General features: G+C 42.8%; 1 protein-coding gene across 1 annotated transcript in view; it reads right to left on the reverse strand.

The window, feature by feature from the left end:
* SGIP1 (SH3GL interacting endocytic adaptor 1) overlaps positions 1 to 24,178 on the reverse strand; it is a 174,280-nt gene that overhangs the window by 137,792 nt on the left and 12,310 nt on the right. The window contains exons 3-6 of the mRNA XM_054980385.1: positions 21,405 to 21,468; positions 16,238 to 16,262; positions 10,713 to 10,790; positions 9,952 to 10,008 (exon numbers count right to left, since the gene is read on the reverse strand). Of these exons, the coding sequence (XP_054836360.1) occupies positions 9,952 to 10,008; positions 10,713 to 10,790; positions 16,238 to 16,262; positions 21,405 to 21,468 (224 nt within the window). The remainder of the gene's footprint in view (positions 1 to 9,951; positions 10,009 to 10,712; positions 10,791 to 16,237; positions 16,263 to 21,404; positions 21,469 to 24,178) is intronic.

Genomic DNA, 24,178 nt, shown 5'->3' on the forward strand with positions numbered 1-24,178 from the left:
GGTCCTGTAATTGTATTCCCTGGGTAGATATAGGGGCAGAGCTGGCATCTGGGTCTGTTGCAGGGCTTGGTACCTGTGCTGGTGACTCTGCTGGCCGATTCATGATTGTAAGTGAGAAGTCGTTTAAGATTGGGGGGCTGTCTGTAGGCAAGGAAAGGTCTTCCACCCAGGGCTTCTGAGAGAGAGGTATCATTTTCCAGGATGGGTTGTAGCTCACTGATGATACGTTGGATCGGTTTGAGCTGGGAGCTATAGGTGACAACCAGTGGTGTTCTGTTGTTAGTTCCTTTAGGTTTGTCCTGGAGCAGACTGTTTCTGGGTACTAGTCTGGCCCTGTTAATTTGTTTCTTCACTTCATTTGGTGGGTACTGTAGTCCCAAAAATGCTTGTTGTAAATCTCTTAAGTGTGAGTCTCGGTCGAGAGCATTGGAGCAGATACGGTTGTAACGTAAGGCTTGGCTGTAGACAATAGACCGAGTGGTATGTTTAGGGTGGAAGCTGGAGGCATGTAGATATGAGTATCGGTCTGTTGGTTTCCGGTATAAGGTGGTATTTATTCGTCCATTATGTAGTTGTACAGTGGTGTCCAGGAAGTGTACCTGTTGTGTAGAGTGGTCCAGGCTTAAGTTGATAGTAGGGTGAAAGTTATTGAAGTCCTGATGAAATCTCTCAAGGGCTTCCTTCCCATGGGTCCAAATGATGAAGATGTCATCCAGGAATCTTAAGTATAGTAGTGGTTCCAGTGGATGGGAGCTGAGGAAGCGTTGCTCTAAGTCCGCCATGAATATGTTAGCATATTGTGGTGCCATGCGTGTGCCCATGGCTGTGCCATTAACCTGTAGATATAAGTTGTCACCAAATTCGAAGTAATTGTGAGTGAGCACGAAGTGACAAAGTTCAGTGGCGAGGTTTGCTGTGGTTTTGTCCGGGATAATATTCCGTATGGCTTGCAATCCATCTGCATGTGGGATATTGGTGTACAAGGCCTCCACATCCATGGTTGCTAGGATGGTGTCATCTGGTAGGTTGTCAATGGACTGTATTTTCCTGAGGAAGTCAGTGGTGTCCCGTAAATAGCTGGGTGTGCTGGTGGCATAGGGCCTGAGGATAGAGTCCATGTATCCCGAGACTCCTACTGTGATGGTGCATTTTCCTGCAACAATTGGGCGTCCTGGGTTACCCGCTTTGTGGATTTTGGGTAGTAGGTAGAATCTTCCTGGTCGTGGTTCCTGGGGTGTGTCTGTATGGATGCATTCTTGTATGTCCATGGGGAGTGTTTTTAATATTTTATTGAGTTCCCTTTTGTATTGTTCAGTGGGGTCAGAAGGTAGTATTTTATAGAATGTTGTGTTGGAGAGTTGTCTTTCTGCTTCTTGTATATAATTTTGTTTATCCATGATGACAACTGCTCCGCCTTTGTCAGCTTCCTTGATTACGATGCCAGAATTATTTTGGAGGCTGTTTATGGCCTCTCTTTCTCCACGGCTGAGGTTCTGCTTTAGGTGTTGTTGTTTGTCAATTATCTCAGCCTGAGCCCGTCTACGGAAGCATTCAATGTAAAAGTCCAATGAGGAGTTACGGCCCTCAGGTGGTGTCCATGTGGAATTCTTTTTCCTGGAGTTTTGTAACGATGGTTGTGTATTGCTGGGTTGGGGGGGTGGGGGCTGCTGAGGCTGCTGTGATGGTGTCTGTTCAGTGCTTTGTTCGTCATTTTGTCCAGCAGAGTAGTTGAAGAATTCTTTCAGTCTTAGGCGTCTAAAATAGGCCTCCAGGTCTCCACAAAGTTGTATGGTTTGTGTGGGTCTGGCTGGGCAAAAGGATAGTCCACGTGGACTATCCTTTTGCCCAGCCAGACCCACACAAACCATACAACTTTGTGGAGACCTGGAGGCCTATTTTAGACGCCTAAGACTGAAAGAATTCTTCAACTACTCTGCTGGACAAAATGACGAACAAAGCACTGAACAGACACCATCACAGCAGCCTCAGCAGCCCCCACCCCCCCAACCCAGCAATACACAACCATCGTTACAAAACTCCAGGAAAAAGAATTCCACATGGACACCACCTGAGGGCCGTAACTCCTCATTGGACTTTTACATTGAATGCTTCCGTAGACGGGCTCAGGCTGAGATAATTGACAAACAACAACACCTAAAGCAGAACCTCAGCCGTGGAGAAAGAGAGGCCATAAACAGCCTCCAAAATAATTCTGGCATCGTAATCAAGGAAGCTGACAAAGGCGGAGCAGTTGTCATCATGGATAAACAAAATTATATACAAGAAGCAGAAAGACAACTCTCCAACACAACATTCTATAAAATACTACCTTCTGACCCCACTGAACAATACAAAAGGGAACTCAATAAAATATTAAAAACACTCCCCATGGACATACAAGAATGCATCCATACAGACACACCCCAGGAACCACGACCAGGAAGATTCTACCTACTACCCAAAATCCACAAAGCGGGTAACCCAGGACGCCCAATTGTTGCAGGAAAATGCACCATCACAGTAGGAGTCTCGGGATACATGGACTCTATCCTCAGGCCCTATGCCACCAGCACACCCAGCTATTTACGGGACACCACTGACTTCCTCAGGAAAATACAGTCCATTGACAACCTACCAGATGACACCATCCTAGCAACCATGGATGTGGAGGCCTTGTACACCAATATCCCACATGCAGATGGATTGCAAGCCATACGGAATATTATCCCGGACAAAACCACAGCAAACCTCGCCACTGAACTTTGTCACTTCGTGCTCACTCACAATTACTTCGAATTTGGTGACAACTTATATCTACAGGTTAATGGCACAGCCATGGGCACACGCATGGCACCACAATATGCTAACATATTCATGGCGGACTTAGAGCAACGCTTCCTCAGCTCCCATCCACTGGAACCACTACTATACTTAAGATTCCTGGATGACATCTTCATCATTTGGACCCATGGGAAGGAAGCCCTTGAGAGATTTCATCAGGACTTCAATAACTTTCACCCTACTATCAACTTAAGCCTGGACCACTCTACACAACAGGTACACTTCCTGGACACCACTGTACAACTACATAATGGACGAATAAATACCACCTTATACCGGAAACCAACAGACCGATACTCATATCTACATGCCTCCAGCTTCCACCCTAAACATACCACTCGGTCTATTGTCTACAGCCAAGCCTTACGTTACAACCGTATCTGCTCCAATGCTCTCGACCGAGACTCACACTTAAGAGATTTACAACAAGCATTTTTGGGACTACAGTACCCACCAAATGAAGTGAAGAAACAAATTAACAGGGCCAGACTAGTACCCAGAAACAGTCTGCTCCAGGACAAACCTAAAGGAACTAACAACAGAACACCACTGGTTGTCACCTATAGCTCCCAGCTCAAACCGATCCAACGTATCATCAGTGAGCTACAACCCATCCTGGAAAATGATACCTCTCTCTCAGAAGCCCTGGGTGGAAGACCTTTCCTTGCCTACAGACAGCCCCCCAATCTTAAACGACTTCTCACTTACAATCATGAATCGGCCAGCAGAGTCACCAGCACAGGTACCAAGCCCTGCAACAGACCCAGATGCCAGCTCTGCCCCTATATCTACCCAGGGAATACAATTACAGGACCCAATGGCATCAACTACACTGTCTCTGGCTCTTACAGCTGCTCATCCTCCAACCTGATATATGCCCTCATGTGCCAACAATGTCCCTCTGCTCTGTACATTGGACAAACCAGCCAACCTCTACGCAAAAGAATAAATGGACACAAATCTGACATTAGAAATGGAAACGTCCAGAAACCAGTGGGAGAACACTTCAATCTACCAGGACATTCCACCAAAGACTTAAAGGTCGCTGTGGTTCAACAGAAACCTTTCAAAAACAAAATCCAACGGGAGGCTGCTGAATTGGAATTCATATGCAAATTTGACTCTGTCAAGCGGGGACTGAATAGAGACTATGAATGGTTATCACATTACCACAGGTAACAGATTCTCTTTACAGAGGCGTGATCTGGGGGAGCCCAGTGACGCCTGGTGTGGGCTTTCGGGGACCACAGTTCTCTTTGTCAGATGCAGCTGGCAGGGAGAGCTGTGGTCATCGAAGGCTTATACTACATAGGAATTGGATACCTTCACTGCTACAAACTGACTGCACACCAAAAGGAAATGTTTACATTTCCAAGCAAAGGAATGTTTTGATAGCCTCCATGCTAATTGCATTCTGCCTTCTTGTGATTTATGCCCCCTCCCTTTTTTCTCTCTCTTTCCCCCTCCTCTTCTGTATCTGCCCAGTTTTGATCAGGCATCTGACGAAGAGAACTTGATTCTCGAAAGCTTATGCTATAATAAAATTGGTTAGTCTTAAAGGTGCTACTGGACTCTTTTTGATCCTGGAGAAAATGGTTGCTTTGAAGGGTGAACTCTATGAAATTATACCCCGCTGAGGCCCCTCCCCTCCCCAACCCCACCCTCTCCAGGCTCTACCCTCAAAAACTCCAGGAATTTCCCAACCTGGACCTGGCAACCCTAAATACAGGACTAAATGTAAAGAGAGGAGGCAGCTGTGTCTGAGAACAGGAAGCACAGTTTTTATACACAGGCAAAAAACAAAGAGAGAAAAAGCAGAGTGACTTTGCTGTGAATAGGCTGGAGCACATACTATCCAGGATCTCTCTTCCTGTATATTTGTAAATAAAGCAAATACTACAAAGGAACCATAAACCCCTTCAGACCTACATTTCCCAAGTTCCTTCCCAGCTAAGGGAAATTAGAAGGAAAAGAAAGGCCAACTGGAACCAAAGAGGCTGGACCGTGGGAGAACTTCCCTTAAGGGGAAGATGTTCTTCTCCCAGGAACTAGCAGAGGGGTCACTACCAGCAGGAGAGGTTCCCTCACTCAACAAGGGTGGGTTGGACCCAGGAAGGGGTAGATATTGTACAGAACAGTCAGTTGGTCATGTTAGGAGGCTTTATTGTTTTCTTGCCAGCTCCTTCCCCTGTTAAACTATTTCCCACCTGTTTAGTACTGCCCCTGTTCATATAGCAGTTCATTTTACTTTATCTGGGTCCTCACGCCTCAAGCTTTACCTAACAGTGCTGCACCAGCAGAGAGGCAGTGTTAGGAAGGGTGAAAGGAAAGGGAGGGGGTGCTCTGGGCTCTCCCTAGTTGAACTCCCAGACCAGAGTGGTGGCCAGTAAGGCCCTTGCCTGCTCCAGGGCTGAAGGGAGCAGAAGGGAGATGGTGCATGTGTGGGGCTAAAAGACCCCTGGGAGGGACACCCATGGTAAACAAGTCCCATGGCCCTTCTGATAGTAACAAAGCTGGAGCAAAAAAAACCCCTCCTTCCAACTTAAAGGGGATAAGGTTAGGGTTACCAGGTTTCTTTACCCTCCCGGCAGGTGGAAGAAACTTCGCACACATGCAATCCCAGAGAAGTGTGATGACCTCACTTCTGGGAGTGACTTGAACATGCAGGCTCTGGGAGTGCTCCTGCACTTTGCACCAGGCCGATCTGGGCCCCAAACAGGGCCAACTCATCATGCTGCCTCAGGATCTCACCTAGAAGACATGTTCCCCCACCTTTATCCCCCACTGGCCTGGTAAATGGTGGGGGGGGGAAGGCTGGGAGTGGGGGATCCCCTGCCCTCACTGGGGGACCTGGAGGCCTAGATACAGTGTGCTGGCTATAGATAATACCTTCACAGAGAAACTCTGCCTGTAGCCAATCTGGAGGTGGAGTGGAGCTTAGCGCTAGGTCCCAAATGGCCTTTCTCTCCCCCCCCTTAACAACTAGGCCATGACTCAGTTCTTGGGGGGGATTTGCAGGGAGGCTAGCAAGATTTTCATCTGGTCTGTGCTTTGAGTCAACACAATGAGCAAGATGGGCAGTGCCATATGTGAGCAGTACATGGGAATGGAGCCAGGGGTGGCATCAGTATAACTTGAGGTGTAGCAGCTGCAAGGGCTCACAGCTTCCAGAGGGACCCACTCCCATTGACCCTCCCCCCCACACACACTCCCTCTGCCAACCTATCTTCATGCCCATCCCAATCTGTTTGCCTGAAATGCTCCAACACTCATGCTCCCACACATTTCCAGTGTCACTGGTGGCACTCCTGGTGGCCATGACTAGAGATGGGCACAAACAGCAATATGAACCAAAAAATGCCATGAACAGCCCGATCTGCTGTTCACAAACAAGCTGTTCGTGAAGCCCCATTCTAAATGAACTGGTGGTCATTGCAAGCCTCGTTCATTGCTGTTCGTCAAGCCAGACAGTCTGGCACCTGCAATCAATTCCCTTGGCAACTTAGACAGGGATTGTCTGAACTCTGTATGAACTCCTGCTGTTGCCCGGGAAACCCCAATCTAAGCCCCATTTAGCTTGATAGGCAGGTCTTCCTTTCAAGTGTGGAGCTCCAAATTTGTTACAAGGGAGCAAAGACCGGGAGGAGGGGGGCTCCCAGCTCTGGCTTTGCAGACAGTGGAGACAGAGACAGCTGCTGTTGGCATTTTGATAGAGAGAGTGCATTGGAGCTTAAATTTTCTTTGTGTGTGGTGGGATATGGATCTACCCCTTCAGGTTCCAGGGCTGCTGCCAGGCTCCGGGCCAAGCTATTATTTATTATTGGTACCTTTCCTGCTGCCTGCACAGGTATGGTTTCTGGGAGTTGTGCGGTAGGGATCTACCCCTTCAAGTTCCAGGGCTGCTGCCAGGCTCTGGGACCAAGCTATTATTTATTATTGGTACCTTTCCTGGTGCCTGCTCAGGTCAGGTTTCTGGGAGTGGTGCAGTAGGGATCTTGACCAAACTTGGATGATGGCTGGAGGGGAGCCTGCTGGTCCCCACAAACATCCAACCATGAACATGTTCGTGAACAGGTCATACTTGCAAGTGTTCATGAGTCCCTGTTTGTGGATGACAACGAACAACAAACATCATGTTCGGGTCCCCCCCCCCCTGTTCTTGCCCATCTCTAGCCATGACAGCAGCATTCCCAGCTGCATGCACTGATCAGTGCTGCTGGGGAAAGGCTGTTCAGGTAAGTGAGTAAGGGTGATGAGAGGGCTTGAAGCAGGAGAAGGATGCACAGCACATGGGGAAACATGCAGATAGTGATGGAAAGGGAGGCATGAGTGGGGACTCATGGTGGGCAGTTAGGGGCCACTGAGCATTGTCTGTCCAGGGCCCATCAAAACCTGGAACCTGCCCTGAATAGAGCATATAGACACCATTCTCATATGCCACCATCCTGCTCCCTATTTTTGCAGCGAGGTGGGGGTGGGGGGAGCTTTTCATGCCCCTGTTTGAATGAAGCCTTTTTGTTCCATTGTCCATTCTGCCCTGTATCACATTCCTACTGAATTGCAGTTCTGGTGGGGTAGTTCTTTGTATTAACATTACAAAAATGCATTTTCCTATGATCTTAAGTATGCATCAAAATTCTCTGTGTGTTATGTTTAACTGTTCAGAATATGCTTTTCCTTATATTGATAATGTTTTAAATGTTTTATATGGAATGTTTTAAATGTTCTTAATGCAGTTATCCGCCCTGAGCCTGCTCGCGGGGAAGGCGGAATACAAATACAATAAAATAAATAAATAAATAAAATAAACTATCACAGAAAGAACTGTGATGCAATCGTATGCCAAATCACATCAACAGTCCTTATTTGCAGTGTTTTATCAATTCATACATACATATAATTAACACAAGAGGGAAGGGAGTGCAAATGAATTGAGGGAACTGAATGCTACAAACTATGCATGCACAATTTCTCCACAATAAAGAAAGGCAGGTACATTTGAGAAAAGGTTTACCTTTTCTCATCTACATATATGCTACTGCAATCTAATGTAGAATCCCCAAGCCTGCTTTTTTCTTTTAAAAAAATGAGATTGATCATAGAGCTGCTAAGCTTTAACAAATGAGGTGGAAAAGGTAGCAATATAAAGCAAAGTGTAATTCAAAGAAATTATCTTTGCATCCTACTGGGCAAGGACTAGTAATATTGCTTAAACTTGGGACCATGTGGCCAGATTAGGATTTGTTCAGTGCATAATGGTTAGCTTCTATTTGTATTGAGTACTATTCCTTCATTCTGAGCCAGATAATCCCCTTCCTTCTTGGTACGTGAAACATTGGAACTTTAATGTACGAGGCACCAGGGATACTCTGGGAAATGTTTTTCCAGGACCCTGGAGTACAAATCGGTCACCCCTGGAAAACTACATTTCCCAGGGTTCTCACAGCTGCAGCATTAAGGGCAGCTCTAGACAATATGTTCTCCATGGGCACGTCCAGGTTTCAACATGCTCCATGTAGTCACATGTCAGCTGAGAGGAACAGCTTCTTTTTTAAAAAGGAGAGCTAATGGTGCCACAGGGGGAGGACTGTCTCCTGCCCTCCCCCTAATTCTGTTTTCTTGTATGAAAACTGTGTGTGACAGGAGTTATTTCACTGATTTTGCAGCTCCACATGGAGAATCTGTGCTCAGGGAAATGGCTTGGAGGGAAGGCAGGAGCACTTCCTCCCCTTGAATTGCCTTTCTGAGCTTGTTTGAGTTCTCTTTTTTTAAAAGAGTGAATGCAGGGAGCATGTTAAAACCTGTGCAAGCCTGACCAGAAATATATCTAGAGCCATCCTAATATTCAAGATTTCCTGGGATCAAGGTAAGATGAACATAGTATGTGCTCTGTACCTGCTGCTGTTGCTGGACCAAGTCACTTAAATGGGATGAAAGTACACCAAGGTTCTGTAGTTACCAGAGGGGCCATTCAGTAAACTACCTCAATGATTTTATAGGGGATGCAATCAGGTGTCCAAATTTTGGAAATCAACTTATGTCAATTTGTTCCCATTTTTGGATTTTTCCAAAAAAAGAAATAGTTCAATTTTCAATTCCTAATTAAGCAGGTTAAGAAGAGACTTATTACTAGACTTCTCCATTTTTTTTGGTCCAAAAATGGGGTTTCCTTAAAAAAAACCTCATTGGCTGCGAAGGATGAATGACATACATTGCCAAAAGAAACTGGCAGATAGCTGAAACAACAGATATAATAAATAATACATCAACCAAACACAACTGCTTCAGGAATAGCTTACAAAACCCTAGATCTCTGCATACTCTTTAAAAAGTGGAATTCTCCTTCTTAAGTTGATACATAAAAGGATAGGTACCAACCAAAGAATCATTTTAATATGTTATCAAATCAAGCCATGGAAGTACTGAAAGGTAAAAATTATAACCCAGAGTACATTTGAACTTTTTGCTTCCTTACAGATAAAATTTAAATTTAACCAAAATTTCAGTTCCTCCCAGTTAATTTAGACATTTTTCATATCTGCAGCATAAGAGCCTCAAATGGAATTCTGATTATTAGCACAATTGGTCTTTAATGTTTTATAGGCTCTTTTCATTTTTTTCAAATAAATTTTACAGAATCTAATTAATATGAAGATATAAAATAAGTTCCAAGACAAAATGCAGCTCCATACATCTACAGAATGATACACATAACTTCATTAATTTCCTGAAATAATTAAGTTTTAACAATTGTCAGTTTCATTTAATTATTACATGATCACCTTCTTCCATACATCCAGTGCTGGTTTCCTAGACCAGGAAGAGTATAACCCATCTACCAATACCATGGTCAGAGACAGACTATCATTAGGAAAAAAATATTTTGAAATAAGTCTAATGTAAAGTACTGGATAATTTAGTTGGGTATATTTATATTTAAACAAGATGTTCAGTATTCAGATATCCTTGGACTGTGTTGGACTGTCAGAATTTGATATGCTAAAAGTTAAAAGCACCACCAACAGTCACTAAAAACACCAAAAGGAAACAACACACAAATCAGAACTCTCACAGAATACAGGCGTATCAAACATGACATATTTTACTTACATATCTTTCCCAGTCAATCTCTGAATAAAACCCATTTGGAGCGCCATTTGTTCTCTTCTGCAATACATTGTTACAAATTATATGTTTTAAAGGGGAAGAACATCAAAATTCATTTGTAAGATGTCACAAGGATAGAACGTTTTGGAAATGAAGTACAGCAGACAACTTTTAAAAAGATCAAACACTGGCAATTGCTTTCTGAAGGAGAAGACTAGGTATTGTCTTTTTTAAGTGGTTAAAATGTAAGTAAAAAGTGTTGGACTAGAATGGAGAAATTCCTGCTCAACCATAACATTTACTGAGTGGCCTTGGGCCAATCATAGTCTTTCTCACCTTAACTCAGCTTTAATGGGTAGGGCCATGGCTCAGTGTACTAAAGTATTGCAGTAGAGCTGCAAAAGGTAGAAAGCCCTTGGATCACCAGGAAAAAAGGATCTCAGGTAGAAAGTGTTAAGGTACATAAGGCAAAGTAATCCACTTCTGGTTGCTACTATCACCATATATTTCAAATGACTCAAAGGAAATCCTAGATGAAAAGCTTTCACTAATAAGTAACTAAATATATTTATAAACATACAATAACCCCAGTAAAAATATGGCTATATGGCATCCATTTTGGAGCTTCAAGTATGAAAAACACTGAAACAAATAATGTATGATTAAATATATTTCTGGTATTCTCAGCATAAAGAACTCTACTAGGTTTACACACTGTTCCAACCAACCCCCTGGAAGCTTTAAACCAATATTTATGTCCTTACCGAAATAGTTTTTCCTCCTTCCTGTGCACACTCTGGTTTGCTATTGAAGGGTGGCTCATGAGGATGAGGGCTGGGTGGCTGGAATGGATTTTCGTTTTTATAGAAAAAGGGTTAAAGTATTGGGTGGTTTGAAGTTTTTATACACATGAAATGATTACATGGAGTAAGCAAGCTTGGTAGGCACTTTTAAAAAGGCGTATTTGTCAAGTTTAATGTAGTTGGTGACAGACCTGCAGTGCAATCTTAAACAGGGTTACTCTCTTCTAAGTCCATTTAAACTAAGGGGCTAAGAAGAGCGTAACTCTGGTTAGGATTGCACTGTTAATATGGGCACATTGGACATAACTGGGCACATTGGACAAGACTCTGTTCAGAAGAAAAGAGACTAACTGTGATTTCAGTGGGCTTAGACTGGAGTAATTCTGCTTAGGATTCCAGCACCACCAGTTGGGAAGCTCCAGGTTGGGAAATGCCTGAAGTTTGGGGGTGCGGCTTGGATATGACAGGGTTTGGGGAGAGGAGGGTCCTCAATGGGGTCTAGTGCTATAGGTTCCACCCTCCAAAGAAGACATTTTCTCCATGGGAACTGATCTCTATGGCCTAAGAGATCAGTTCAGTTAGAATTATGGGAGATCTCCAGCCACCACCTGGAGGCTGGCAACTCTACCATTTCAAAGTCTGCCCTTACTTCAGAACAAGATATTTAAAAGATATAATATTATTTCAAGTATTTTAGAGTCATTTCCCCTATAGAATATATCATTTGCAAAGGCCCTTGTTTGATATGGCAGCTCTAAGACTGGGTTTGCACTACTGCAATATAGTTCAGCACCGAAAGCAAGTATGATCCTGAATGTTTTCATATCAATTTTTTTGAGCAAAAAAGCAATTAACTTTGTTATTAAACAAATCTTGTTCCAGGAACCATGTTGCTTTTCTACGAGCCAGCCTAGCTCCTCCTGTAATCCCTTAGAACATCTGTAGAATGAGGAGTATCTGACAATATGTTTGAAGTTCTTAAAATGTGTTTAAAGACTGTTATTTATATTAGTTTAGCTGAAATTTTATACTTGTTCTTTGAAATCAGCATAAAGGCAGCAGGGGTGGGGGGGACAATATTAAAATAGCACCAACCTCTCTCTGACATAAAGTCTAATATTCCAGACTCATGCTTCACTGAAGTAAGAACCCTTTTTAGGCTTAACTTTTAGAGGGATTCTGTACAATGTACATTACATCAGGTCTGGTAACCTCCCCCTTTACAAACGCAGCCACTGGAGCTGCTGTTTCAAGAGGGGAATGGCACAGGGGATGGGGAAGAGTTTCAAATCCTTCCATGCAGTTTTCCTGCTAAAAAATGCCACCCTAAAGATGCCTCCATCCCTGTTGTGGAAAAAATATGGGTGCTGAGGGAATAAAATTGGCTTTTTAAGCAGGAAAATGGCATGAGATGAAATAATCATAAAGCTCCTGTCCCCTGCACTGTGTCTGCTGCTCAAAATAGGAAACCTAGTAGCTGCATTTGGAAAAAAAGAAATTATCTTTAAACAAACACAAAACTATGTGAAATATGTAGCTTAAGGATGCAGATCAACAATATGTGGCTAGCAAATGAGAACCCTTAAATTGCAATCAATATTATTATATGAGAGAGAACATCAAATTGAGAAAAATGCTGACTGCGTATAAGATTAAATGGGAGAGTGCAAATATGTCCCAGACAGTGAACACTTCAGGCTCATTACAATACAACAAAAGCCCATCTGACATCCTGGGCCAGCTTTAAGGTCTTTTGATACCTCAATCAGGTCCAGCATGGTGAAGGGCAGAGTCTATGCCCACTGCCTTTTCTGCATCACGGGCAACTGGCCACTGGGAGCAAGGTGGGGGAAAACACAAGTAATGCTATGCCCCTTGTCTATTGCCCCCCCAGTTGAAATAAAGAGGCAGACACAAGGCTTGGGTAAAAAGGGCTACTTTTATTAATGGCAACAACATGAACTTCAACCCATGAAACCCGGCAAGGGTCCTAAAGCAGTACAGGTCAAGCCCTGGGGTCACTGCCCTGGATCCCGCCTTGACCTGTCTGGGCGATACCCGCTGCCCCGGGTGCGAGCCATCCAACTGCATGGCTTGGATCTGGCCGGCCTGGCGGATGGTTTCCCCCTTAAAGCTTCATGCACCCCCGCCACAGAGCATGAAGGCAGGACTTTTCCAGGGGCTCCCACCAGGCAGCCTGCCCTCTCAACTGGCCGCCGCAAAGCATGCCAGCCGATCCTGACAGGCCCCCAATATCCCCACCAATGGGGATATGCCAAGGGTGCTCACCATCCCGCTAGCATCCCCCCAGCTAAATCCTGCCAGTGAAACCTATACAGCACCACCGTAGCCAATAGCCACAGCACCAGCGAGCAGTGCAAGGTAGGCGAAAAACTAAGCTCCCAAAGCCAATCAGGGAACAAAGAAAAAATTCCTACCTGGCCCCCAGGAGGCGACCGGTTAGCAACCTGCACTAATACTGGGCGGGCGGGTGGGCCGAGCACGAGGAGGCGAGTGCGGAGCAGAGGGCGAGGCTGCGCAAAGCTTGCGCCAAGCCCCTCCCCCTCCCAAGAGGCCCTGCGAGGCCAGGGAAGCTGCCGCTTATTCTGCCGCGGCGGCAAATGCGGCCCCCGGCCTCAAGCCTTTGGCTGCCGGCCGGGAGGGGCCGAATTCTTATAGCAGCCAGGCCTCAGAAGGAATGTGAGCCCCAGCTAGGTTTGCCACTCCCCCACCCCACACTCAGCATGACAGGCAAACCCCTGTTCTCAGCCCGAATCCCCTGCCCATGAAAACTGAAGAGTGAGAGAAAAAAGTGGCAGGGAAATGGCATCCATAGCAAAGATCGAGGGATTTCACAATGTGTCTAAGGTCTTTACCATGGTAATTAGGAGAAATTCCTAAAGCATCACTTAGAAGGAACATCATATCCTCACCAAATGCCACCCTTCTCAAACACCACCCTCAAAATCTTTCCACATTAGTAAAGGCAGAACCAGCAACACTAGTCCTGACAGTGCTGCCAGTGCAGTTGGATCTCTCTTTGGATCTCAGCAACTGTATGGAAGGCAGGCTCTGGGAGGCAACAGACAAAGGCCACTCCTATCGCCTGCTGCACTGCTTACTTCCTCAAATGATGGTGCCTTGAGAAATTGCTTGGGTTGCTTGGGCTGTTTTGGTGGGGAGGTCAAGATACTGCTGAACAGGGCTACATGAGAGCCATAAAGATTTTGCAGCTTGTGTCATAAGTGTTTTTTGATATTAAAGCACACAGTATGGTAACCCAAGGAAAGCAGAGACTGAAAACAAGGACACGTGTATTTTTTAAAAAGGTCCCCTGCTTCCTAGTTTAATTCTTCCTAGTTTAATTCTTCCTTGGGGGGAAGAATTAATGCAGGGGAGCAGTCAGCTGGTTACATAGACCATCACTGACAACCAGCCTGTTATTTTTCCAGTCTGCAATACAGAGCAGGGAGTGGAAGGCATTCTGCATGAGAGATGCAAGGATTGAAGAATCAGATATACTGACCAGACAAATGCCAGTATGTCCTAAAAGAGAGAGAACTGAGAAGAATGAAGCAAGAAGTTAAAGAAATATTGAGAAAGATTGTGTGAAACTCTGCATAGTTAAAAGGTCTACAGCTATTTTCTTTTCTGTTGAATAGAGTCTTCACCAACCCAGAGCTCAAAGATTAGAATTCCCAGTGTAGTCTGCCTTTTAAAACAAAAACCACTTGACAGAATGCAAAGGGGATGCAAGAAAGGGGTGTGTGGATGCAGTTTATTTCAAATCTACAGCAGTGATCCTAAGCACATTTGCTTGAGGATGCAGTATTTATGAATCAATAATATTTACTTGCAAGAAAATGTGTTTAGGATTTGGGTTTAAGGATCTTGGGTCAGAAGTGAAAAAAAAGCTGAAGTATATATTAGGGCCTTTCCAGAAGATAACCTCTCTGAGATTTAATTTTAAGAGTTAGACTTGGGCAATCTCCAATTCAACACCCCCTAATTCAGCACCAGTAACATGATACACCACCCCCATGTAATCGATTGGTCCCAACTGTGTCATGAAAAAGGCAGAGTAGGTAAATATATTCTATTCTATTCTATTCTATTCTATTCTATTCTATTCTATTCTATTCTATTCTATAAATGTTCCCACACTGGAATGATACAGAGAGAGAACATATAGCTTCTGAACTCACTAAAAATAGAAAAGCACACAATTTTGTGTGGTGGAGAGGGTGGTGTTACTTATCATTAATATCACCACCTGTTCTTTCTGAAAGCGTAGCATAGACACAGTATATTCGGCATAGGACTCACAATGGCAACATATATGCTAATGGGAAAAGAACCACATTTTCCCATCAGCAAAACACGTGCTGGGAAAATGCACTATTCTAGGCATAGATACATTTTCCTGAAGCAAGACATATGGATCCTGAACAATTAACCACTGCTCATTTAGGGTAGTGCTCAAGACAGGTTTGATTCCTCACTCCTCCACCTGAAGCCAACTGGGTGACTTTGGGTCAGTCAGAGATCTTCCAGGGCTCTTTCAGCCCACCCACCTCACAGGGTGATAGTTGTGAGGATAATAATGGCATACTTTGTAAACCTCTTCAAGCGGGCATTAAGTTGCCCTGAAGGGTGGTATATACATTGAATATTATTATTATTGTATGATCATGATCATCTGGAAAGGCCCTTAAATTTTTAATTCTTGTAATTTTAGAAGAGAAAATGACATCAATATGGCTCCTTGGATCTCCATTCCATTGCTGAATATCTGGTGAAGAACATTAGTTAAAAAAAAAATCTGCTCCAATGTTCATTAGAATTGAAACATGATTAAATTTAAATCAGGAGATGTGAAATCAGGAATCAACTTAAAACAAGGTGAAATCCATATCTGAGCCCAACATTCTTCATTGCAAACTTAAAGTCTAATAGCTGAAGAGATACATGTCCTTCTAAAATCCACTTCTAGAAGATACAGAAAACCTAAAATCATAAATAAAAGCAACAGTAACATAGGATGAAACCTTCTCCTATTTCTATTTTCTTTAATAAAATTGGTCAATATTTTTAAATTATTTCTGCTGCTTGTTTAATTATAAATAATTTCATATAATTATAAATAACTTTGTATATTGATTTTATAAAGTATACATATATTTGATTGCTCAGAGTAGTTATTTTATATACAAAATATCAAGGACAGTCATATAAAGATTGATTGCCCTCCTCTGACCAATTAACAAAAAGCAGAGAAAACGAAATAAAACTCTGGATTCAGGCAAACATTTCACGATCAAAAGTTATATTTCAGAATCACAATCAGAAGTTATATTGTAACTGATAATCTTAAAATAGAAATAGGGCAAAGGGTTAAGAATTGCTTATGATGATGCACAAGGCGCGGCCAGCATTTTCCATCAGACTCCAATACTAATAGCAATTTAATTTGATTAAACACTTACAGTTCCATCCCTGTCTGGTGATCCCCTGTAATGAAGGCAAAAATTGTTCATTATAAGATTAATAAAAACAGAGAAAACAACCTAGATTTAAAAAACCTAAAATTGCTTTTTCTCATATATTTTACAAAATATGTTATATGTTGCACAGTTGGTGGTAAATAAGATTTATTTTCAAAGCATTTGTAGTGTCCATAATTTCTTTTAAGTAGACAGTTGGAGATTACAGTAAACATAGTTTAGGTCATAGATGCAGAGGAGTTAGCCGTGTTAGTCTGTGGTAGCAAAATCAAAAAGAGTCCAGGAGCACCTTTAAGACTAACCAATTTTATTGCAGCATAAGCTTTCGAGAATCAAGCTCTCTTCGTCAGATGCATGGTACAGAAATTATGGACACTACAAATGCTTTGAATGTTTTGGTTGCATCCCTCTTCCCCCCCTAATTGCATCTTCTCTCTCCTCCCCATCTCCCCCCTCCTCTTCTATATTTGACCAGTTTCTGTACCATGCATCTGATGAAGAGAGCTTGATTCTCGAAAGCTTATGCTGCACTAAAATTGGTTAGTCTTAAAGGTGCTACTGGACTCTTTTTGATAGTTTAGGTCATATCTCTTTGCTAAAGAGAGAAGCAGTGGAGAGAATCTTTTACTAGGATCCAAGAAACCAGGGGGTGGCATATGACAGCTCCCTCTTTCTGCAGCTCAGATTTCCACCCGTGAAATGGGAAATATAGCAAGTAGAGTGGCCAACTCTGGGTTGGCAAATTCCTGGAGATTTGGAGCTGGAGCTTTTAAAGATTGGGGTTTGGGGAGGGGAAGAATTTCAGCAGGATATAATGCTATAGAGTCCACCCTCAAAAGCAACCAACTGCTCCAGGGGATCTGATCTCTGTATTCTGGAGTTCAGTTGTAATTTTGAGAGATCTCTAGGCCCCACCTGGAGGATGGCAACCATAATAGAAGTGTACTGTAGAGAGCCATTCTTATAGCAAAAACAATTAAAGATGATTAAGCCTTGCATATGAACAATGCCTTATACTAACAGAGTCGGAAAAAGGGCTTGACAACACAAGAGCTGCAAAGTTCTGGGGTTGTTTTGCTGCATCCTTTTCTTCCAGAAAGGGTTCTTTTTGCTTGTGTAAATATATTGTTATTTAAACTGCAGCACACAAATACAGCATACCTCATGTCTGAACAAGACAACGGCACAAGACACCTCTGAGGTGAGTATCTCTGTTAATTTATGCATATCAAAATGGTATTTTCAGCCATCCCATTATAACTACTCAGTTTCATGTTACAATTAATTATCTTTAAAAGATGCAATTAAGGCTCCCAGAGTTCTCATAAAAAGACAAATTATTCAGGATTATCTTAGGCATTTGTATTAATACAAAGTAGAAAACTAGAGCTTACGTTCTCTTTAAAGGAAATTAATGAAATTAAGAAAGGTTTCATTCCCTCTGACACAACAGTGTATGCAAATCTTGCTTTGGGAACCCTCTTCAGAATGAATTATTTCAGTCTGACTGACTTATTATATTTGGTATCTTGGGAGACAATAAATCAATTTACAGAAACGTGTGCTTAGTTTTATGTTTGCTGCACTATTCTAGACATTTTCTGTTCATACATCTCACAAACCTTTTAATTTAACTTTCTCCCTGGACCACATGGTTTCATATTTATATGAACAAATAGCTTAAACATTTTTCACCAACAGCTTAGAAAGAATAATTTACATTCATCAGGTTTTAAAACATCTATCTACTTTTAATTTTTAAAATGCAATTAATTTTTAATTTATTCCCACTTCCTTCATTGAAAGATCTTTTTATTCCAGCCTCTCTCTGCTTCCTGCCTCTTGGGATAGTATACATAGTACATGGCAACAAATTCCATATGATGGGGAATTACATGTATCACTCTTTCTAACAGTGAACATGACAGTCTCATGCTATCTAGACACAAAGTAAGAGCTTCTGGAGGATATGGGGTTCCCCACCCACTCCCAAATATATCTGTTTGAAATTAAAAGAGATGAAAAATTCTCCCTTCCAGTGGCCTAAAGAGAAATGATAACATACATTGTCTTCTATGAGAGCAGTTAATCATCAGTTAGAGAAAAAGAATAAAGGGGTGAGGAAGAATATTGGTTTGCTTGAGCATCTAATAACTCACAGTGCCCTGGAGGGGAAATTAGGGCTCCTGGTCTCCATTACCCACTCTACCAGTACATGTTTAAGGGCTCCAACAACCAGATGTTAAAAGACTCCTGGCAGGGAGGATTAAATCTTGACTGGAGTAAAAGTGTTTCTTATGATCAGAATTAAGATAAATTAATTGAATCCCCTTTAAGGCCCACTTGCAATTTAATAACCTAAACATCTGAGGATATCATGGAGCAGAAAATTATGATTATGGATGCATATTTAATTCCTATTTCCTCCAAACTACCCCATACAACCTTGGAAGAGAGAGGTAAAGTACCTCCCTCCAACGTTGTACAGCTTAAGTTCAAGGTAGGATGCACAGCTTCCTACTCAGGAGCTAATGTTATAGGACAATTGCGCTACAGCAGTAAACTTCTGAGGTTCAGGGCAAGGTGAGCAGGAAACTGTTCATCTAGCCATGGTGCTCAGTGGTCTGAACTATTGAGGAATATTGCATACCACGTATTCCCCTTTCCTTACACCTGTAATTGTTCCCAGCTTGTACCTATATATTACATTGGTTTGAAAACATGTTTGTTCCGCACACATATAACTTTGTCATGTTTTATATATATAAAACTATGATGTGTGGCACAATCCTTAATAATTATTAAAAAATTAAGTAGAAGTGCCTGAACTTAACCTGCTGTTAAGTCATGCCTTCTGACTGAGACTTATTTGAGATAGGTGGAAATACCCCATGTTCAAAGGCAGTAAAGTATCAACTTTCTTACTATCACATGTAATGTAAGTGAGCACTAGCACTTGAAGTTTTTGAGGTACTGAATGCTGTTTGTCTGTTAATTTCAGAGAATCTTCAGTACAGCAGCAGTGGCCTACAGTAGCCTGTTGCTAAGCAACTCACTCACAAGCTAGGTCAGTGGCAGAGGAACGTACAGTAAAAGATACATAACAATTTGTCTCCTGAGTTTGGGGCAGACAGGCCATTTCACACAGCATAAAAGCATTATTGGCAACTAATAATACCATTTTTCCATTTGTCACAGGCAGCCAAAAATAACATTCTAAATTGGTTTTGGTGCCTTTCTTTGTGCTCTCTTTTCCTTTGTGTACAATGAACAAATATCGATCTCCAGTGGCAGCAGTGTTCTTCTCTCTTTATCTATACAAGCAGATTGTATTCAAGAGATTTCTCAGATTTGGCAGTAGCAAACAGCTGAAAAGCCATGCACACTAACCACAAGTATCAAAGGACAGGCACAAGATGGAGAAAGCTGTCAAGCAAAGGCATTTTCACAGATGACATTAAAAGAAGATTTTGTGTGCCCTTGTCTTCCCATCAACAATTTTAGGCCATTCAGCCTAAACACAAACACCCCTACTTCTAGTTATGCCAGAAAAACTTCCTATGCTCGAGAAACAGGGGGCGGGGGGAGGGAGAGACTTGGCGGAATGTTGGACAAGTGACAGTTGAAAAGTCCATTGGACAGCAGTCAGAGAGTCAAGCTGCAAGACCAGGATGCCTACATTTCCCATCAAAACGTGAGGGAAGCTGACTAGTGTCCAACCTGTGTCAGGCGTCACTTGTGGTCCCGCTCTTGGATTATTATCTAGGAAATGAGAGCACCACATGTTACAAAACAGCTCAACACGAAAAGTTGTTCACCAATTCAATGTGTTCTAAACATCAGCTGTGGAACAATTAGTCTGATGTTGAAGTATCACTGAAAAGCCAGGACAATTTTACACAGATATAAAAGCTTCAGAATGCTTGATTATTCCAAGAGCCAGCTTTCAGTGACTGTCAAGGTTTTCTGTTCAGATAGACTTTGCAGCTACAATAGGACTGTCAGGAGGGCTCACTTTTATAAGCAGTTCAAGCACTTCACTAGCCTTTCAGAGAAGTACTGTCAGATTAGGTAATTGGGAAGGGGCCATGGCTCAGCGGTAAAGCATCTGCTTGGCATGTAGACGATCCCGGGCTGATTCCCAAGCTTCTCCAGTTAAAAGGATCAGGTAGTGGGTGATGTGAAGACTTCTCCCTAGGGCCCTGGGGAGTCATTCTGAAAAGACAATGGCCATTTCCACACACGTTGAATAATGCACTTTCAGTACACTTTAGCAATCCTTTGGAAGTGGATTTTTTGTTCCACACATGGGCCGTTTCCACATGCTGTTAAAGAGACTGTCTAGTTACTGAAGGCTGGCGTTTTTTTTCACAGATTCCAGATGCCTCCGATTTCAAATCGGAAGCAGGCAGTTTGTCTTGCGTCTAATCAGCGTCTTTTCTGAGACCGGGATTTCCCACTCTTTCCTGTGCCAGGTCAAGGATGCTGATCAGATGCAAGACAAACTGCCTGCTTCCAATTTGAAATCGGAGGCATCTGGAATCTGTGGGAAAAAATGCCAGCCTTCAGTAAGTAGACCGTCTTTTTAACAGCATGTGGAAACGGCCACAGACAAGCTGTTCCAAATGTTCACTAAAGAGTATTGAAAGTGTATTATCCAATGTGTGTGGAAGCAGCCAATACTGACTTTGATGGATTTGATTCAGTATAAGGCAGCTTAATGTGTTCAAGCACTAGGTATTTGAGGAATGAAGCTGGGTCCTATATATATGGCCTGCAAAACAGCCCCAAATGACCGCCATTGCTTGAAAACACATGTAATGGTTTCATCCAGGACTTTTTTTTCTGGGAAAAGAGGTGGTGGAACTCTCAAGAGGGAAATGAGAGGAACTGACTGCTGTCTGGAGATCAGGGGGCGGGGCCACCAGACGTGAGTATTTTCAAGAGGTGCTGGCTGAAAAAAAGCCCTGGTTTCATCCATCCTCAAAACATTCGGCAATTGTTTCATACTGTATTTTTAAAAGTATGCTCTACTGAATACTGCTTTGCTGATTTTACATTGCCTGTGTCAAGCAACACTATAATGCAGCTTCAACATAATGATATTCCTACCATTCAGAACTTGCTTTCTTTCACCATACATACTTACGTGGAATCAGTGTCCTTCTCTTTTTTCCGTATTCCAAAGGCCTTCCTTGTACGTTTCTTCAATCCTATGAAGACAAAAAGAATGACTGTGTAAATCAAATGCTTTTACTTCTGTTGTAAGCTCTCAAGAGCCTTTAGGTTAGAAGATAGAATAGAAGCTTTTAAAACAGAGGGGCATGTTACATGAGACACTGGGAGTCATGTAGCTCTCAGCTGTTTCTCTGTTTTAAGTGACTGATGTGCAAGGCCCCCACTGAGATTGGAACTGTGGCAGGGGGAAGGGCCAACTCCCCAACCTAAAACTACCTTCTGGGGTTATCTGACTTACAAGGCAAAATGCTCATGAGGTCATTTGGGGTAAGAAACACAGAATGGGATAAAGCCTCAAACCCTTCTCCCAACAATTTGGGGGGGGGCTGCTGGGAGCTTCATAAACAGAACTCCCAGCATTTTATCTGATTTAGCACAGAATAGCTTTAGAAGCCATGTAAAGGAACTTCTTTTAAAAAATTATAACATTACAGTTGAGTGCCAGGGTTTAAACATTTATTTATATAATTCTCAGAAATCTAAAAGCAGTAATGTTAACAGACTGATAATTTGATGTATTGTCGAAGGCTTTCACGGCCGGAGACCGATGGTTGTTGTGGGTTTTCCGGGCTGTATTGCCGTGGTCTTGGCATTGTAGTTCCTGACGTTTCGCCAGCAGCTGTGGCTGGCATCTTCAGAGGTGTAGCACCAAAAGACAGAGATCTCTCAGTGCCACAGTGTGGAAAAGATGTAGGTCATTTGTATCTACTCAGGAGGGGTGGGGTTGAGCTGAGTCATCCTGCAAGAGTTTCCCAGGGTGTGGAATGCTAATGGCGGGAGGCTTCACTGTATCCTGAGGAGGTTCTTTTGCATATGGATTGGTACTTGATGTGCTAATCTTCTCTGCAGGGCTATTGTTGGGGATAGAATGTTTTGTTAGCCTGGTGTTTTTTCAGAACTGGAAACCATGCTCTGTTCATTCTTAAGGTTTCTTCTTTCCTGTTGAAGTTTTGCTTATGCTTGTGAATTTCAATGGCTTCCCTGTGCAGTCTGACAAAGTAGTTGGAAGTGTTGTCCAGTCTTTTGGTGTCCTGGAATAAGATACTGTGCCCTGTTTGAGTTAGGCTATGTTCAGCCACTGCTGATTTTTCAGGTTGTCCAAGTCTGCAGTGTCTTTCATGTTCTTTTATTCTTGTCTGGATGCTACGCTTTGTGGTCCCGATGTAAACTTGTCCACAGCTGCAGGGTATACGGTATACTCCTGCAGAGGTGAGGGGGTCTCTACTTTCTTTTGCTGATCGTAGCATCTGTTGTATTTTTCGAGTGGGTCTGAATACTGCTTGAAGGTTATGCTTTTTCATAAGCTTTCCCATCTGATCAGTAATTCCTTTGATATATTGCCATATATCAAGAAATGTCTAGTCCAGTGGTGTAGTGCCAGCCACTAGGCTGGGCTGAGAGGCATGGTGCCAGCCAAGCTGGGCCCAGTTGCATTGTGGATGTTTCAAAATGTGTTCTCTCTCTTTAAACACACTCAGTCTTTGAACAAACTATAGTATGTTAATAACATATTTACAGAGCTCTCTCATTAGCGGCCTTCCTTACTCCTTCACAGGCCCCAACGTAATCATTTTTTTTCTATATTGCTACATCCCTTTTCTTTTAAAAGAACAAAAATTAAGTACATTAAACATAATCTTTAAGGTGCACCGGTTTCGTAATAACATGGCCACTGCAAGTGTATTTGTGTGACCTCTGTCAACTGTCCTCCCTTCTCAAGGCATGTCTTTGTTCTCCTTGCCTGTCAGCTGGGCTGTTGTGCAACATTTCTCCATTACTGTCCATAGGTGGCATAGACTCCTGTCCTATCCCCTCCTTAGGGTTGCCAGGTCCTTTTACCCTCTGGGCAAGAGATGGAAGACCTGGCACTCACTTTACAGATGTCTTTGCATGTGTGCTTCAGGGAAGTGACATCATCGTGCAGGCCATGTGCTGCCCCAGGGAGCGCTCTCATGATCCACAGCAGGCCAAATTTGGCCTATTGTGTTTCCTAGATCTTTGGATAATTGATTGTAATGCATAGCCTGTGTTTGTAGGTGCTGTCTTCTCAATTCATTGAGGATGTTCCTCATAAACCCTGGCTGCAGTAATCTTCCACTTGTGGGTAAAAGCACCTTCGTTCTTCTGTTCATTGAGTTTAGGCCTTGAGATGCAGTGTTTCTAGGGGTGCTAGATATAGGTATCAGACTGCAGCTTTCACTTTTTGTTAAATAGTGGGTTCAGACACTGAGTGATTCAACAAGCCCTTTATTCGATCAGAACATCACTGAAAATCTAGGTGGCAAGCTGCACATATATACACAACTTTTATTCCCAAACCATTCCCCCACTATCTTAACATCCAATGAGAATACACAGAACAGGAACTCTTCATTTGCATCAACTATATACATTATAACTTATTTACAGCTCAGTGATTGGTCTTTATCGTGCCGCCCTGATTGGCTGCTACCAGCAAAACACAACCAATGACAGTGCAGGCTTCAGTACCCTTGTTTGAGCTAGAAGCTTGACCAATACATAACACTTTTATTAAGTTTCTTTGCTATCTTTACAGCAAACTTAGGTTTGCCATTACTTTGGGTATATCCAGGCAATGATGTAATGTGGTTGAAGTCCCACTCCTTGCTGAATTTCTGGAATTTGTTCCCTACAAACTGGGTTGCATTGTCAAAGCAGACTGTC

Source organism: Eublepharis macularius, chromosome 5 (genome assembly GCF_028583425.1).
Source record: "Eublepharis macularius isolate TG4126 chromosome 5, MPM_Emac_v1.0, whole genome shotgun sequence".
In the NCBI taxonomy this organism is placed as follows: domain Eukaryota; kingdom Metazoa; phylum Chordata; class Lepidosauria; order Squamata; family Eublepharidae; genus Eublepharis; species Eublepharis macularius.